General features: G+C 47.8%; 1 protein-coding gene across 1 annotated transcript in view; it reads left to right on the top strand.

The window, feature by feature from the left end:
- Positions 1–19,162, top strand: part of PAPPA (pregnancy-associated plasma protein A, pappalysin 1) — a gene marked incomplete at its 5' end in the record, with an annotated part of 265,764 nt that overhangs the window by 150,733 nt on the left and 95,869 nt on the right. The window contains one exon of the mRNA XM_010835189.1: positions 4,258–4,451. Within this exon, the coding sequence (XP_010833491.1) occupies positions 4,258–4,451 (194 nt within the window). The remainder of the gene's footprint in view (positions 1–4,257; positions 4,452–19,162) is intronic.

Here is a 19,162-nt window from a genome sequence, read left to right as displayed (position 1 = left end):
TAAATACTCGCTCTTCGATCTACAAAGAGGAGATGAGGAAACAAAATCACCTCCCTCCCCCGTCCCTCCCTCTCCCCCATCTCTCCCTCTCTCTCTTCCTCCCCTCTTTAGCCTCATTCCCTCTCTCTCTTTAAACGCTCCCCTTGCCTATCTATCTATCTACTATCCTCCTGCTACGGACCACTGCCTATCTAAGTGCCTATTGCCCTACCTGTGTCTGCCTCTGCCTCTCCTCCAGAGCCTGCAGGATGCACTAGCTCTAAGCAGACAGACAGATTGAGGTCTTCCACATAATCAGGAAGGAACCAGCCTTCATAAGAACTCGACTCTAGCTCCAATTCCTGCCACTCTGCGGTCTCTTTGAGGAAATAAATCAATGACCCTAGAAAGCAGATCATGTGCAATCTTACCATCATAATCTCACCCTATTTGTCTTCATATTAGAGGAGAAGGGAGGTGGTACCAAGAGTCAGACAACCTCAGGACCTTATCCTCAAGGGGGTGTGCCTTCATGATCCTGTAGATAAGATGTGCAGCGGAAGATCTCTCTGCTTGATATAGAAAGTCCAGGCTCCTGCTTCTAGTCCTCCACCAACTGGCTCTGTTGTCTGGAGGCAAATGCCTTACCTCTTTCCTGCTATGGTTTTCAGTTTTCCGTTCAATAAAATGGGTGAAGGGACTGGGATGGTACACCTCATCACATGAAACCTTTGCAATAACGCTGGATAGAGATTATTATCCATTCTTTTTGAATGAGGGAAATGAAGTTCAGAGAGGTTAGGTTATTTAAGCCCTGTGGCACTTATGCATGGCAGAGTTAGCACTTGAAGCTAGCTTTGTTGTTGTTCAATTGCAAAGTCATGTCTGACTCTTTGTGACCCCATGGACTGCAGCACACCAGGCTTCCCTGTCCTTCACTATCTCCCAGAGATTCCTCAAACTCATGTCTATTGAGTTGATGATGCCATCCAACCATCTCATCCTCTGTCATCCCCTTTTGCTCTTGCATTCAATCTTTCCCAACACCAGGGTCTTTTCCAGTGAGTAGGCTCTTCACATAAGGTGGCCAAAGTATTGGAGCTTCAGTATCAATTCCTCCAATGAATATTCAGAGTTGATTTCCTTCGGGATTGACTAGTTTGATGTCCTTGCTGTCAAGGGACTCTCAAGAGTCTTGAACCTAGCTTTGCCTGATGCCCAAAACCTATGCCCTATGCAGTTCCCTTTATTGGGTTGCTAAAGAGTAAAGTCTGGATGGATGACTTGTCACTCTCAGATCAGGGTGAGTTTTATTATATGTGAGTTGGCCACATTCACCAAGAGGTTGGAGCTACTGAGAAGTGCTGAGCCTGTATTCTTTCTGTACTTGAACTGCCAGGCATGCTACTGGTCACTGGAGTCCTCAGCTGGCTCAAACTCATCCTTAAATAATTGAATTATAATGGATTGATTTATTCTGGCTCTTTTGATAGTATTTCACCATGTAAACTGTTTGCAGAAATAAACAAGGGATTTTGGAGCTTGGAAGGGGCTCAAAAATTCTGCTGCCCCTGAATTCAATGATTCCTTTTTTCAGATAGTCAGCATCACAGAAATTCAAGGCTTATTTCTACTTGACCCAGGCTCTTTCCATTTGGGGGAATGCCTCTTGAAAGTGTTTCAAATGAATACTGATTTTACAAGCTGATTCAATTCAGCCACTTAGGAATAAATTAAACCCTTACGAGAAGAGTATTTTCTCTCTTGACCATTATTTTAAGGTATACACTGTGTGTTTATGTCCATTTCTTATGAAAGTTGTGTGGCTATCTTGAGAGGTTGTCCTTGCTGGTTTCTGTACTAAAAGATGGGAAGCCAGAGGGTGAGAAGTGAAGCTGATTGTGCAAAGTTACATACCTAATATGAGTTTCCCTGGTGGCTCAGACAGTAAAGAATCTGCTTGAAGTGCAGGAGAACTGAGTTCGATCCCTGGGTTGCGAAGATCTCCTGGAGAAGGGAATGGCAGCCCATTCCAGTATTCTTGCCTGAGAAATCCCATGGACAGAGGAAACTGGCAGGCCGCAGTCTATGGAGTAACAAAGAGTCGGACACGACTGAGCAACTAACACACACACACCTCTCCTGAGTACGAGGGGCAGAAACCAAACCCTGGTTTTAAATGAGGCTTCACTCGCTATTCTTTCAGAGTGAATCAGGGAAGAATGTCCTAGATCAAGCAGCATTCTCAGGGTGACCACAGGTTCTGCGATATTTAGATTTTCTCAGGATAGGTGCCCCTTGCCTGGGTAGAATTTACACTAACATTCTCTCTCACTCTCCAAGTGTACTATTTGAAGGAGCTGCTACATGAGAATGTGATGGTAATACACGGGTTGAGTATTAAGGTGAAGTGAAGTGAAAGTCGCTCAGTCGTGTCCAACTTTTTGTGACCCCATGGACTATAATGTCTATGGAATTCTCCAGGCCAGAATACTGGAGTGGGTAGCTTTTCCCTTTGCCAGAGGATCTTCCCAACCCAGGGATTGAACCCAGGTGTCCCGCATTGCAGGAGGATTCAGGCAAATTGCAGGCGGATTATGATGGGGATCTTTGTAAAATAGGAACCCACACAGGAGGGAGTACTTAGCTTTCCTAGAGGAATTGGGAAAGTGTACCTGACATTCATCTTGCCCAAAAGATGGGCGAGATGATTGGTTTTGGACAGGTGCCTCCAGATTTCTCCTTGTATTATTCTATTCTGAAACACCAAGAAGCGTGTGCTGTGCAGGTCCTACCTGCTAGAAGGCATCCAGCTCTCCATGTGTATGTGTAGCTGTTCACCTGAAACTATCACAACACTGTTAATCGACCATGTTGTTTAGTTGTTAGGTCACATCTGACTCTGTGACCCCATGGACTGCAGCACGCCAGGCTTCCTGGTCCCTCACTATCTCCCAGAGTTTGCTCAAACTCATGTCCATTGAGTCGGTGATGCCATCAACCATCTCATCCTCTGTCGTCCCCTTCTCCTCCTGCCCTCAATCTTTCCCAGCATCAGGGTCTTTCCCACTGGATTGACTATAGCCCAATAAAAATTAAAAATTAAAAAAATTTAAAAAAAAGAAAGAAGGCATCCAGCTGACTCTGCTTCCCTTGAGTTTTGTTCTTGCAGCTCAGTGAGCATCATTGCAGCCAGCTGCAGCTTTAAACTGTCCCAAGCAGAACTCCTGGCTATGATTTGAGTTACATAGGAGCTTCAGAACTCACTTGGCCTTTAACTGAAATCCCTAAGATATCCAGCAAATATCTAGAAGATAGCACCTTAGACAGGAAGGGCTCCTGGAGTTTCAGCAGTTTCACCCCCTTCAATGATGATTGAGCCCAGAAGAGGGAAAGAGATTTGTCTAAAGGAACAGAGCAATTTAGTTGCAGACCTGGGACTGAAGCCAGAGGCTCTCATATAACAGTTCACTCTATGTCAGACTGTAATCCTATTTACAGTTAAATAGTCAAAATAGTCAGTTTAAGACTACGAAGTGCTGCGGTGGCAGATAATGTACCTAGAACTTGGACAGTGAAAGCCCGAGTTTAAAATCAGGATCCGGCATGAACACATTTCATGACCTTGGGCAAGTTATTTAAGACTTGCAGGATTTCGGTTTCCCAATTGAGAAGACTAAACCAATACTTTAAATAATATCTTTCTCACAAGGTTACTGTGGGGCTCACAAGAGGTATGAAGGTGGAAGTCTTTGTTAATGTGCGTGTGTGTGTTATGTAGTAAAAATCACATAATACAAGATCTACCCTCTTAAATTGTAAGTGTACATACAGCTTTTTTTAATCTGTCATCACAGTGCTGAACCTCAGGTCGCTAGAACTTCTTCATCTTGCTTAACAAAGCTTTATACCGTTTGAACAGTGGATTTGAAATCTCAACCCCCGCTCCTTCCAGCCCCTGGCAGCCCCCATTCTACTCTCTCCTTCTGCGCCTTTGTTTTATATGTGTCATGTAAGTGGGATCACATGGTGTTTGACCTTCGTGTGATGTCCTCCACGTTCACCAGTGTTGCCTCCTATGGCAAGATCTCCATTGTAAATAGCAGTCAATGGTGACCCTTAGTGACTCACAGCCTGAGTAACAGTCAGTGGTGACCATCAGTGGTGGGCTTGACCGTGCTGATGGTTCTGTGTATCTGATTCCATAACTGCTGGTGGCAGCCAGGGCCAAAGAACAAACACTGATCTGTCTGTCCCTTCTATGTCTGTCTCCCGCAGATGAGCCCAGCCGGTGCTATTTCCATGATGGTGATGGGGTATGTGAGGAGTTTGAACAAAAAACCAGCATCAAGGACTGTGGTGTCTACACGCCCCAGGGGTTCCTGGATCAGTGGGCATCCAATGCTACAGTGTCCCACCAAGACCAGCAGTGCCCAGGCTGGGTCATCATCGGCCAACCAGCAGCGTCCCAGGTAGGCGCCCAGCGTGTGCGACACTTCCTGCAGACATTCTAAATCGCTGCTCTGCCCCTCAAGGTTGCCCATCACAAAGGCAGTGTCGTTGGACATGGCCACTTGACCATGCCTCTGTTGTGGTTCAGTCGCTAAGTCGTGTCCGACTCTTTGCAACCCTGTGGACTACAGCACTCCAGGCTTCCCTGACTTTCACTATTTCCCACAGTTTGTTTGAATTCATATCCATTGAGTCAGTGATCCCATCCAACCATCTCATCCTCTGTTGCCCTCTTCTCCTTTTGCCTTCAACCTTTCCCAGCATTAGGGTATTTTCCAATGAGTCAGCTCATGACATCAGGTGGCCAAAGTATTGGAGCTTCCGCATCAGTCCTTCCAATGAATATTCAGCGTTGATTTCCTTTAGGAGTGACTGAGTTGACCTCCTGGAAAGCTTTGACAAACCTAGACAGCGTACGATGATCTCTAGATCCATCCATGTTGCTGCCAACAGCCAAATGTCATTCTGAGGTCTCACGAGACTTGTTTGTCAGCAATTGGATTTGGAGTTTTTAAGGGCAAGGAACATTAGCACAGTAGGGGTAATGACTGTCCTGAGTCTCCTACTAGAAGTCATATTTGGGGAAAGCACTCCCCTTTGGATATACCACTGGCATTCAATGGTATAAGAACAAATTCTCAGGGAGAGTCTCACTTTTGACAGGGGAGGGTGTCAAGTCACGTACTCCTCCAGCACGCTTTCATGAATATGGTATCTCCATCATGAATGCGCTGTGTGACTTTGGACTAGTCTTCCCACTTCTCCAGGCCCCATTTTCCCCATCTTAAAATTAGAGAGTAGTTGAACTGGATGATCTCCAAGGACCTTCCCAACACTCAAAAGCTGTGACTCATTCCTCATTCCCGAATGCACTATTTATGTCCCAGGGTTCTTCCCCAAGGGACTGTCAGCTTAGTCGAGGGAGGGAGAGCATTGGGGCCACCAGAGCTTCTGTCATTCTAGGGATGGCCCTGCTGTCCCCAGAGTCCCCTTTCCAATTATCCTGCTCCATGTGCACCTGCCTTCTTCCAAGACTCCCGTTTCCCAGAGACACGCCCGCGCTTCCTACCGCCCCGCCCCACGGCCGTTTCAGAGGCCGGCCTCCCTCCTGGCCTTGCAGGAGAGCCATTATTTCTCCCCATTCCTCTCTAACATTGCTTCTCTGACTCATGGTCGGTGGAGGGGTGAGGCGAGGGTGGAGGGGCCTGGTTTCTAGATGAAAGAGACATGGGACCTTCTTCTGGGGCCCAGGGAAAATCACTGGAAGAGGTACAAAGGAATCTAACCTCGCTTACAGTGTTTATTTGATCATTTGTTCACTTATCCGATTGTGTTTACCTGCATCAGATTCTGTATGTACTCGTTTGTCTCTGTTTCTGAGGAGGATGGAAAGAAACGTAAGCGAGGTATTCCCTAATGTTTGTGTGTGCAGTGCTAGCTGGGTGCATGAATGAATGAATGCTTGCCTACGCTCATTCTGCCCCCTCTGTACTTGCTAGGTTCATTTTGGGTGACACCCATGCTCTGAACTCCAATTACCTGTTTCCATGTCTGGCTTCCCCCTTAGGCTGCTAATTTTGTGAAAAGAGTTTTAAGGTTTTATTTACTTTGTTCCCCATCTTCAAGCACAGATTTAGATAAGACCAGGAGTTCAAGCGATGTGTGTTTAATTAATTGTAGAAAACACTCACATTGCTACCTTTCTCATGAGGAGTGCCCTGCTTTAGGAACAACAGGGCTGACCAGTGATAGAACCAGGCATTGCAGATGCAACACTGCCATCCAGCCTCTAGAAATGTTTTAAAAACATCATTCAAACAAGGGTATTATTAACGCACTCAGAATCTCACATGACCAAGTGTTGAGGTAACAGCTGTGCTTAAAAACCACCAAAGGTTATTGCTACTAATGTGAGAAAAGGAGAGAAAGAATTTTCCAGTCTTAGCATTTGAAAAGAGACTTCGCCCCGGCAATTATTCCAGTCTGGGAAGGGGGGGTGCTGTCAGGAATCATGGGTGATTATCTCTTCCTAAACAACAATCCAATTTTAAAAAATCATTATAAATACTCGCTCTTCGATCTACAAAGAGGAGATGAGGAAACAAAATCATCCTATTGAATTATTCATTGTAACCAATTTTATTTTAATGAAATCGACTAGGTTCCATTACTCTGGGCTTGGACATAATCTTTGTTACAAGGAGACTTCAGCTGTAACTAAATTTGCCATAATGAGATCAGCTCACTGGAGGATACAGGGTCAGGGGTGGGGAGGTGTATACCGCCTGGTGCAGGGCTGGACGGGGGGTCTGGGGGCCGGCAGAACAAAAGTCCCCCCGATTCCCTGTCTCAAAGCGAGTGCCTGGAAGCCATTCCCACACCAACCCCATTGTGCGTGGGCCGACATGCGCACACGCAGACACCACACGCACAGCCTGCGTGACTGCGTCGAGCCTCTTCCTGGAGTGTAGACACGGCTCCCTCCTGACAGCGGAGAAGAGGAGGAAGTGTGGCCGTGGCCGTCATCACCCTGCGCGGTGACTAGAGGAGGCTGGTGGTTAATTTTCACCCTGTCAGGGCCTCCAGGCAAGAGGCTGATGGCCTGAGAGAGGGGGCTGTGGGCTTCTTAGGTGCACTGTGAGCACCTTCCCTTCCCTTAACCCAATTATGCATTCCTCCTCCACTTTCCTCCTCCTCCTCTCTCTCTCTGTCTGTTTTACACACACTCAGACAGGCACACACACGCGAGCATCCTCCAGGAACAGGCCTTGCAGATCCAGCAGCCCAGGTCCAGACAGTGATCCCGAAGCACAGGGAGGAGAGTGGGGAGGGAACCAGTGGTTGTCGAGGTCCACCAGCCATGGAGCTGGGCCCCAACCCCCTTGCCATTCTTCAAGGGAAGAATTACTACTTACCTTGGAGAAACTGAGACGTGGAGTGGTTTCCCCAAGGTCACACAGCCCATAGTGGGAAATTTAGGATGGAAAGGTTCTCCTGGAAGACGATACTGGGAGTGTGTGAATGTGTGGTCTTGTTCAGGAACTGGGTGTAGCCGGGTTCCTGAAAAATGTCACTGTGAATCAGGTGGAAAGAGCCATGATGGATAGATCTTTGTGTTGGTGGTACCATGCACACTCCATGAGGTGCTTGAGGAGGAACTAAAAAGCCCCTTGATGAGGGTAAAAGAGGAGAGTGAAAAAGCTGGCCGAAAACTCAACATTCAAAAAGCTTAAGATCATAGCATCCGATCTCATTAATTCATGACAAATGGAAGGGATAAAGCGGAAGCAGTGACCGATTTTATTTCCTTGGGCTCCAACAGTCACTGCAGACAGTGACTTCAGCCATGAAGTAAAAGATGCATGCTCCTTGGAAGGAAAGCTATGACAAACCTAGACAGCAGATTACAAAGCAGAGAAATCACTTTGCTGACAAAGGTCCATCTAGTCACAGCTATGGTTTTTCCAGTAGTTTTGTAGGTATGTGAGAGTTGGACCATCAGGAAGGCTGAGCACCAAAGAACTGATGCTTTCAAACTATGGTGCTGGAGAAGACTCTTGAGAGTCTCTTGGACAGCAAGGAGATCAAACCAGTCAATCCTGAAGGAAATCAACCCTGAATATTCATTGGAAGGATTGATGCTGAAGCTGAAGCTCCAATTCTTTGGCCACCTGATGCGAAGAGCCAACTCATTGGAAAAGACCGTGATGCTGGGAAAGATTGAGGGCAGGAGGAGAAGGGGGCGACGGAGGATGACATGGTTGGATGGTATCACCACCTCAATGGACATGAGTTTCAGCAAACTTCAGGAGTTTGTGAAGGACAGGGAAGCCTGGTGTGCTGCAGTCCATGGGGTCACAAAGAGTCAGACACAACTTAGCTTATGAACAGCAACAGCAGAAATCTCCCAGGCACTGCCCACAGCTTGAGTTCAGGCTGGTCCCACTCTGTCCAGGCATCCTTGTTGCTGGTACCCTGGTGTTCACTGGGACACTCTATCCACTTGGAGAGTGATGAAATGACCACAGTCATGTCCGTTTCTTCTTTATAAGTCAGTATTGTCCTAGTCTCTGTATTTCCCCTGATGCTGCAAAAATGATAAATGCAGGTGTTTATGTGGATCACAATAAACTGTGGAAAATTCTGAAAGAGATGGGAATACCAGACCACCTCACCTGCCTCTTGAGAAATTTGTATGCAGGTCAGGAAGCAACAGTTAGAACTGGACATGGAACAACAGACTGGTTCCAAATAGGAAAAGGAGTACGTCAAGGCTGTATATTGTCACCCTGCTTATTTAACTTATATGCAGAGTATATCATGAGAAACGCTGGGCTGGAACAAGCACAAGCTGGAATCAAGATTGCCGGGAGAAATATCAATAACCTCACATATGCAGATGACACCACCCTTATGGCAGAAAGTGAAGAGGAACTAAAAAGCCTCTTGATGAAGGTGAAAGAGGAGAGTGAAAAAGTTGGCTTAGAACTCAACATTCAGAAAACGAAGATCATGGCATCTGGTCCCATCACTTCATGGGAAATAGATGGGGAAACAGTGGAAACAGTGTCAGACTTTATTTTTCTGGGCTCCAAAATCACTGCAGATGGTGACTGCAGCCATGAAATTAAAAGATGCTTACTCCTTGGAAGGAAAGTTATGACTAACCTGGATAGCATATTGAAAAGCAGAGACATTACTTTGCCAACAAAGGTCCATCTAGTTAAGGCTATGGTCTTTCCAGTGGTCATGTATGGATGTGAGAGTTGGACTGCAAAGAAAGCTAAGTACCGAAGAATTGATGCTTTTGAACTGTGGTGTTGGAGAAGACTCTTGAGAGTCCCTTGGACTGCAAGGAGATCCAACCAGTCCATTCTGAAGGAGATCAGCCCTGGGATTTCTTTGGAAGGAATGATGCTGAGGCTGAAACTCCAGTACTTTGGCCATCTCATGGGAAGAGTTGACTCATTGGAAAAGACTCTGATGCTTGGAGGGATTGGGGTAAGAGGAGAAGGGGACGACAGAGGATGAGATGGCTGGATGGCATCACTGACTCGATGGACGTGAGTGAACTCCGGGAGTTGGTGATGGACAGGGAGGCCTGGCGTGCTGCGATTCATGGGGTTGCAAAGAGTCGGACACGACTGAGCGACTGAACTGAACTGAACTGATTGGAGTTATGTTCCTTGCTCTGTGCTGGAGCCCATGGAAGAAACCACAGAAGAAGGAGACCCAACCTTGACCTTGTAAATTTGCAAGACCATAATGTGAGGATGCTCTCGAGAGGCCTAGCCCTGCCAGAGTCAGCAGGCAGGCTGTCACTGTGGCTACTGCGGAGACAGCACCCTCTCTGTGTTAGATGAGTCTAGAAAATGATTAAAATTTTCATTTCCATTTTTGCGTGAACGCTGCACTTCTCAAAGTCCCCAGTCTTGCTTGTCCATCCCCCTCAAATAAGATGCCCAAATTTGGTTAGCACTAAGCTCCTCCGCCCGAACATCGAGTCTAATATCCAAATGTTATCAGAAGCATCACACCTCCCTGGCTGTGCGCATCGGGCTGAACATCCTATAACAAGAGACATTCTTGGGATGTTTTGGCTGTGCACCTTCCCAGCCCTGCTGGAATTCAAAAGGTCCCTGAGACAGAACAAAAATGGAACAAGTTGAAAGTACAGAGTTATCTCTCTTCTGGGAAACTCAGCACAGTTTGGTTTAAGTGTTTGCAAAGATCCCGTCTTGTTCTCATTTGGTTTCCAGGTCTCACCTTTCTCCGGTGCTTTACACCACAGGCTGCCAAAGTGAGCTGCAGAGATTCCTTCATCCTGCACCCCCCCTGCCCCCCACTGCATTTCTACCCAAGCCAGGTTCCTCCTGTCCAAACAGTCCCCTTCCTCCTCCCGCACTGGAGGTGGTGGAGATGCAAAGGCTATCGGAATGCACAGTGCTCTCCCAGGGATTATGGACCTGCAGTCAACCAACCAATTTACTTGGTTGATCCTTTGAGGGCAACATTTAAACTAAGCATTTCCAGGGCTGTAGTTTCAGAGCCAAAGTAAAGACAACCTTGCTTAGAACGAGCGCTATCTGCAATGAGATGGAGTGCCTATGATGCAGTAAGCTGCCATCACAAGGCACTCAGGCTGAGCTGGTGGTCACACAGGAAGCCCTGGGCATCTCGCCTTCCTTTGTGACTGATTCTGACTTTGCATCCACTGACCCATGATTAGACATATCGATCCTTTGCCACCTCACTGAGAATCGCTATTACCTGTTCCTTGGCATATCCAGAACATGGTGTGCCTCTATTAAAATACAAATCACAATTTGTCTTGATGGATTTGTTGACTTATGCATTTGACTAAATGGACATATGAAGGGATCCTGCCCTGAGGAATGTAAGCAGGTAGAAAACACAGACATCTGTGGGGTCAAGTGGAAGTCGTGCAGAGGTGGCCCTGCCCTCATAGCTTTTCTTTTTATTTGGGAATTTTGAGCCCGTTATTCCTCCAGGAACCTCAGCTTTCTCTTCTGGAAAGAGAGTATGGTGGCATCTGTTTGGTGGGGATTAAGGGAGTGAATGCGGAGAAAAAGTTTAGCACTGTTTGTCAAGGTGGTTGTTTTGTTCATTTCCCATGTATCGGGTAGTGCGTGTTAATTCCGTCTTCGGTTCGTGTCAGGCCTCCTCTCTGCACCCTCATTCCAGTGAGCCATGCAGCACGGAAGCTCAGTCAGCATTTGGTTTTGTGAATAAGCAGAGTTGCATTCACAAATGTTTCCTGCACACTCAGGGCTAGAGCAGGCACTTTGCAAAACTCCGGAGAAGCGCTGGTCCTTTCGTAGCCCTTACAGTGCTCACTATTCCATGGGAGGGGTGTGTCCAGCTAGAAATAGCAGCCAAGACCCAAGAGTCTGAGATTCAGAGGGAGTTTCCCTGAGGAAGAAACCGCACTGCTATCAGCTTACTCAGCCAGCAGGGATGGAAGCCAGCGTGTAGGGATGGAAAAGTCCTTTGCCCACTTTCAGAAGGTCCTGGACAAATTATAAAAATAATATTTTCCAAGTTCAGCTAGGCTCCGCATCAAATTCCTTGAATCCTACTTAAGCTACTGCAAAAGTAGGAATTGCTGCTCTCATCTAACAGATTGGGACAGTAAGGCTCTGAGAGCCGAGGGACTGACTAGTTTGGGGGGCACACCCTTCTAAGAGACCGTGGCAGAACCAGGATTCCGGTTGCAGGGTTCGTCACAGGAGCCTGGGTGCAGAACAAGTCAGCTCATGCCCGCTTCCATGGCTGACACAGGAGAACAGACGCAGAAGCCTGCCATTTGCGTGTTTTCTTGCCTAGGGTGCATTCAAGGGTCTCGAGGAAAGTGGGAACCCCCCTCCCCAGGACCCCCAGTATGGCCCCACTGTTTCTGCCATGCCACCAACATCTCGACCTAGGGGCAGTCATTCTTTCAGGTTAAGTGTTGCCCTTTCCAGAAAGTCACTTAAAACACGTTTATGAAAATATGGGAGAAGCTCAGGAAATGTTTCAAATCGCTGAACCCTGAGTGTAGATTTTTGGCTCCGTGGCTAATTATTAATGGGTTGTGGGAAAGAACGTGAAGGAAAACACCAGCAGGACAGTTGTAGGTGGAAGGGGAGACCGCTCCATTCGCAGGTCTGTCACGAAAGCACGTGCTCTACCTGAGAAGCCTTGAGATGTCGGTAAGGGAATCGCAAGAGACGCGCGCTCCCTGCCGCCACCGAGTCGTAGGCCCAGAATGCAAGGACCATTCATCTGCGCCTCCTGCGTCCTTGTGTCCAGAGGAAGGGAGCAGAAATCCACTGGGCTCTCTGACATAAGGGCAAGAGATCTTTCCACTGGCACCCATGGTGCAGGGTAGGACGTGCTGGGACCGAGGAGCCAAGGGGAGGGTGAGTGAATATTTCCTCTGCGTGTGATCACCGAGCTGTAACTGGAAGGCTAATCTGGGGTAGTAGAAGGGTGTTGAAAGGAAGATCACGTCAGAGAGACAGAGAGACAGGGAGACAGGCGTCCAACAAAAGGTCAATAAGAAATTCAGGGGGAAGTAAAAAATGAGATCCAGGGGATGTCAAGAGAGATGGGCTCTGAAAGTGGTGTGGGAACTGCCTTCAGATGCTTGAAATTTAGACTTCACCATTTGTTTATGCTCGAGGTCTCAGTTGTGGCACCCAGGATCTTGGGTCGTTACTGGGACATATGGGGTCTTTAGTTGTGCACACAGACTCTCAGTGGCTGGAGGATCTAGCTCCCCGGTCAGGGATTGCACTCAGGCCCCCTGCCCTGGGCACGTAGAGTCTTAACCACTGGACAAGGGAAGTCCCTACACTTTATTCCAAGTGCAAAGAGGAGCTTCTCTGAGGTTCTGAGCTGGGCACCAACAGGTCAGATGCTTATTTGAGGATGAGGACTGACCTCTAGGAGCACCGCCTGAAAGAGGAGTTTGAAGCACCTTATGAAACTCAGAGGTTTTGCTTCTCGTCTCAGAATGAAGAGCTGCCTTCCGTGCATGCGGGAGGTGGACGGTCTTGCCCGTGCCACACTTTCTTCTACTTCTTTCTCTTCTTGCACCAGCTACTGGTATTGCATTGAAACAGCCCCATGTCGACATTTTGCATGGATGAGCCATTCTCTGCTGATGCTTGTATTGGCAAAGGGCTGGGGCAGGGGGTGGCAACTGTGGGCTCAGTACCCAGTGCTGAGGTCCCTGCTGAGACGTGTCCCTTCATGTCTTCTCACTGGTGAAATGCGACAGCATCCGCTGGTGGTGGGAGAAGCGGGAGGCCAAGGGGATGCGCCAAAATGTCAGAGAGGATTCCAAGCAGTTTTCCCAAGTACCCAAGGGATCTGCTTTCTTCTGGTGGTTTCTGAGTAATTTTTCAAGAGCACATGTGTGAGTCATCTAAGGAGACAAAACAGCTAATCCTATGGCCTGTTACAGTCTGTCGCATTGTTGTGGGGCACCCAAAATCCCTCCAGAAGACTAAAAGCCAGTTCCTGCATCAGAAAGGACCCCCTTGCCCTGGTGGCTATAACATCCTGGATTTGACATGGAAACGTGGGTTGGTGGGGCGGGGGGCGGACTTTAAATCTATCAAATTTTTCATGACTCCAGTGAGGGTCTCCACCAGACTCTCCTCCACCTCTCTTCTTTGCTCCCTTCTTAAGTCATTCACTGTTTCAAGCTTTATTCAAACCTATAAATGCTAGACACTATGACTGTGCCTTCCCAACTTTGAGTGATGAGAGTTTTATAGGAAAAAAATGAGGTTTAGGATCAGCTCAACCTGGCTTCTGATTCCAGGGTCACCCATGACCAACTCTGTCCCTCCAAGCAAGCCGGTTCTCCTTGCCTGTACCCAATCTATAAACAGGAGTGACAGCATTCCTATGGCGGGCGTTGATCAAGGACAAGACAGGTGATCCACATGTGTAGTTTCCCTTCTGCTAGCAGCTAAAACCTTTTTAAAGAAGTGCTTCTTTCTGTCCATGGAGTTTTAGCAACTGAGGGATCCAATGAGGAAATATTGTGTTCTGTGTTGTTATTTTTAAAGAAACACTCTTTAGGACTACGGAAATCTAAGCAGAGAGAGACTTTGAGAGTCTCTTGGTCTTATTTCACTCAAGATTCAGCTGTCATGAAATAACTTCCCTAAACCCCTCAATCCCTATCTGTTAGAAAGCAATTCTGATACTTGGATTCAAAACCCACTATAGTCTTATTGTGAACCTACTATATCTCCATTCAGTCGTGTCCAGCTCTTTGCGACCCCATGGACTGCAGCACACTAGGCTTCCCTGTCCGTCACCAACCCACGGAGCTTGCTCAAACTCATGTCCGTGGAGTCGGAGATGCCACCAACCATCTCATCCTCTGCCGTCCCCTTTGCCTCTGGCCTTCAATCTTTCACTATGTCTAGAACATCCTTTTCAGCAGGGAGTCGAGGCTGAGATGAAGAGTTCAACCACTATCCTCAAGTCATCTGTGTTGTCCTTGGAGGACAGGGAACCCTGACACAGGTACTTCTAAGAAGGAAAGAAAAACTTGGGCAAACAGCTGTGGTATGCAGGCACGTGGAGTTATTGTTAGAGACACATGCTTTGACGGGGAAGGGAGTGCTGGCCTGTGCAGCAGACACGCACGGGTTACCAGGAAGGTGCTTCGTGGAGCAGAGAAGGCTCTCGCTTGCCAGTCGACTCCTGTCTTGCAGCCCAAGAACAAGCCAGGCTTTGTGGTTTGGGGCGGCTTCCACTGGCTCTCTGTGGAGAGCAGACTCGGCCGGGCCAGTTCACACCACAGCCCCTCCTGCGATCCCGAGGCCTTTGTCTTTCTTGCACCTCTCAGCCCACCCCTCTCCCATCTTGCTGTCTGTATTCTCCACATCGTCCCTCTCTCCTCCTCCCTTCAGGACCAGACCCCTTCCCTCCTTCCTTGCCGTCTACTCAGGCTCCCTCAAGACCCAACTCCATCCTTGCCTTTCATTTTCTCTTCTTTTTATTTTTTAAAATTATTGTTGTTCTTTTAAGTGGGGGCATCGGTGTTTAGCCAGCATGGTCTTTGCTGTATAATTTAGTTTCATGTCCTGTACCCAAGAAACATGTCAAATATGTAAACAGCGTTCGCTCTCCGAGACCATAATACGCTTAGGAAGCAGCAGCCAGTCGAGCTTGCTGAGCCCGCGGCTTCGGCGGTATTGGATTCTGTCCCCAAAACCACATGCTCGTTTCTCCAAGTCTGGAAGTAAACTTTCTCAAGCCAGGCCCAAAGGATGGGGGTCTGAGGAGGTTGGATGTCAGATGTGCACAGCATTTTCCTTCTGGGGTGTGTGTGTGTTCATTTGTTTGTTTTGCAACCCCCTTGCCTCCCACTCTCCACCCCAACATCCTTACTTTTAAAAATTAACCTAGACAGTCTATAGAAGCTGCATGCTCAGTCTCTCAGTTGTGTCTGACTCTTTGCGACCCCATGGACTATAGCCCGCCAGGCTCCTCTGTCCGTGAAATTTCTCAGGCAAGAATACTGAAGTGGATTAGTGGGTTGCCATTTCCTTCTCCAGGGGATCTTCCCAAAGCAGGGATCAAATGCATGTCTCTTGTGTCTCCTGCACTGGTAGGAGGGTTTTTTACCCCTGTGCCACCTGGGAAGCCCGTTATCTATAGAACCAGACCAAAAAGAGCTTTCTACCCTCTTCACCACCCCAAACACATATTTTTTAAAACTCACCTAATTCTTTGGCCAGATCCATGTGCCAGGATATATTTGTAGCGTGTTCATTTTTCAGGGAGAAATGGATGGAGAGAGGCACATGACAGGTACCCATGCTGAGGGGCAAGCTTCTGTGCCAGGGTGGTCCGGCAAAGTCTGCCCCGGGGGGCTCCTGCCCGCCCCGAGACCTTTTCCAAACTGGACCCATACATCCAGCTGGTGGAAGGGGATGCTTGCCTGAAGCCTGCATTTGTCTCCATCTTGGGAAAGAGATGTGAGTTTAGGAGAGATCCGGCCTGCTGGCAGGATACTGCTCTCCGGAATGGTGGCTACTGCCAGGGAGATGCCCAGGTCTGCAACACAGCTGCCTGGGGCAAGGGGTCTGGGAAGAGAAAAGTAATGCAGAGCCATGCAGGAAGGAGAGAAACTGACACACGCTGGGGAGCTGTGGTCAGTTTATGTGCCAGAGAAGGTAGAACTGGGTCAGTGTAGAGAGCCGGCCTCCGGATCCGTTCTCTGATAGGACTTTCGGTGACAGTGGAGGTGCCTACTGCCCCTCCTGGCACTACTGCCCCTCGCCACCTATTGTACTGAACCCCGGAGATGCGGCTCAGGGCACTAGGGCACTGAACTTCCAGTGAATTTAAAATTAGACAGCCACAGGCAGACACTGAGCCCCCTGTCGGAGCTGTTCTAGTCTAGCACATCCTCATGCCTCCACCCATAGTGAGACCCAGGGCAACCATAATCTCTCTCTGCCTCAGTCTCCTCATCTGTAAAATAGGGAGATGAACTGGCAATTGCGAGTATTCTAGAAAACGGCACACAAAGAGCACAAGGAACATTGCCTGGCATGTAATAACTGCTGTCTACACAGATTCACTTTGGTTATGGCATTAAATCCTTATAATCTAGTAAGAACTATGTTCTCATTTCACAGATGGGGAGGCAGAAGAACCGTTCCTCCAAGTGGTGTAACAGGAGTGAGACCAGTGCTTTCAGGCTCCACAGCCCACATGCTTTCTAGTAGACACACTTCTCCCAAGAATTTTTTTTGTTTTAGAGTAACCCTTCTTTTGTTCCCGAAGTGAAATATGACATACTTATCTTTTTGTGATACATCATCTTAAATCATTAAGTCTGCACGTATCTTTATTGGAGGCTTTTCCTTTTGTAGTACCTTTTCCAGCGTTCACAATAAATATTTATTTATTTAATAAATATTTATTAACAATAAATATTTATTCACAATAAATATTGGTCTCAGGGATCTCTCGCTTGTGAAAGATCTCTATTTATTTATATTTATGCGCCGTGTTCCCCACAGTGTATAAAGTCCCAGAGTCTTAGCAGGTAAGGCATTCCACAGTCTGTTTCCCTCAGCTTTTCCTCACAGCCTGTTGTTTAACAGGTTTATTAGAGACAGGAACCTTCCAGACAGAATGGACCCATCTGCAATCCCCAGACAAACCTTGAAGTTTCCATTTCTTCTACATGGAAACACCATCCTTCATTCATCCACCTTTAAAAAAAAAAGCATTTATTTTTGACTGTGCTGGGTCTTCATTGCTCTGCACAGGCTTTCTCTAGGTGAGCAGGGGCTCCTCTTCCTTGTGGTGTTCAGGCTTCTCATCGCATTATCTTCTCTTGTTATGGAACATGGGCTCTAGAGAGGGAGGGCTTCAGCATTTGCAATGCGCAGGTGCTTACGTACCCCAGCCCTAGAGCGTGGGCTTCAGTAACTGTGGCTCGCAATTGTGATTCACAGCACAGCTGCTCCATGGCATGTTGGATCTTCCCAGCCCAGGGTTGGAACCTGTGTCTCCCACATGGGCAGGTGATTCTTAACCACTGGACCACCAGGGAAGTCCTCTCATTTAAAGCTTAACTATCTTTCAAGGTCTGCTTCAGCCAGTTCCTCTTTCACGTGGCCTGTTTTGACCATCCCAGCCCATGTGGAGCCCTCACTCTCTGATACCACATAGCACTTCTGGAATCATCCGTGGCCCAACATAAGTGACCTTCTATCAGTACTTTGCATCTGCCTTTGTCTGTGACTTTCCACACCACCTGTCCCGTGAACTGCCAAGAATCTGGGCTCCGTCTTACACCTTGAGCTATGCCAGGTCTAGAACAGCGCTCGCTACCTGAAAAGCTGAGTTTCCCAGTGCTACAGCACATCTACAGCCGCCAGCCCCTCTAAGAGATAATGACTAACTTTCACTGGTTGCAGAGGACTTGATAAGAAAAATGAGAGGCCAGATGCAAAGGAATGACTAAATAATAATAAATGACAGTAACTTTTATAAATGATATAAATAATAATAATAAGTGACAGTAACAATAATACCAAGGACACAGTAGTAATAACAATAGCTGGTGGTGATAGCAACATAGATGGTCTGGCTTTCTGCGTGATTACTCCATGTCAGGACCTCTACCCAGAGTTTCACTCCATTTTTAGCACATTTATACCCGCCAGCCCCTTTGGGAAGTAGAGAATAACTTTCACTGGTTTACAAAGGACTAAGTTGGGACTTAACAAAGGTTAAGTATTAATAACTTACCCAAGTTTCTACAACCAGCTAGGGGTGAGGCAGGGAAATCTAGAATTCATGCCCAGGACTGTCTTCTTCTAGAACCAGGAGGAAAGAAGTGGGAAGGGACCACAGAGGGGAATGTTAAGCATGTTTCTGGCTTGCAGGGCTGTGTGTCAGCACTTGCATGAGCAAGGGATCTTTGAACCCTGGAACAACCCTCCAAAGTAGATCTGGTCATTTATTTTTCAGTGGAGGAACTAAGGCATCTTAGCGCATTCGGTCATGACGTCAATAAGTTCTGGCCCACGTCTCTTGGATGTGTGCGACTTCCACTGCTCATGGAAAGTTCAGGCAAGCGGCAGGTGTAGGACTGTTGAGAAGGTCATATTGTGGATCCCAGATCATGCTGGGATGGTTCCCATGGACCGTGTCTCAGAACAGCTGCTTCAACACCCTGCTCTTTTGCAGATGTGTGCTGCCTCGTCCAAGGGCCCCCTGGGGGAGAGCACCACTGCAGATGGCCCCTGTCCCCCAGAGAGCTCTGCAGCTGGGGTGGTGGACACGGGCGTCAGCAGCGGCCATTGGACATTTGATGGGCAAAGCCCCCAATTTGCATATCACTGTCCCTCCTGCTGAAATCTGGAGAGGAAGGCCAGAGAGAGATGCCATCCTCGTCCTTCAGAATGTGAGCCCTTCTTTGAGCCAGAAGGTCAGCAGGCTGCTGACAAAAGCATATGCCAGCCCTGTCCTCGGGTCCTTGTGTGCATCAAAGCATGGCATCCTTCAGAGCCTCTTCCTTGGAGAAATTGAACTGGAGCAGCCCTGCCAAGAGTACTACTGCTCTTCCAAAGCAAAGAGGAGAGGCACGCCCGCGGTGCTTTCTAGCACTTCCTCC

The sequence above is a fragment of the Bison bison genome, unplaced genomic scaffold (genome assembly GCF_000754665.1).
Source record: "Bison bison bison isolate TAMUID 2011002044 unplaced genomic scaffold, Bison_UMD1.0 scf7180017864039, whole genome shotgun sequence".
In the NCBI taxonomy this organism is placed as follows: Eukaryota; Metazoa; Chordata; class Mammalia; order Artiodactyla; family Bovidae; genus Bison; species Bison bison.
The sequence above is the reverse complement of the archived record's forward strand: the minus strand, read 5'-3'. Positions and strand labels throughout refer to the sequence as shown.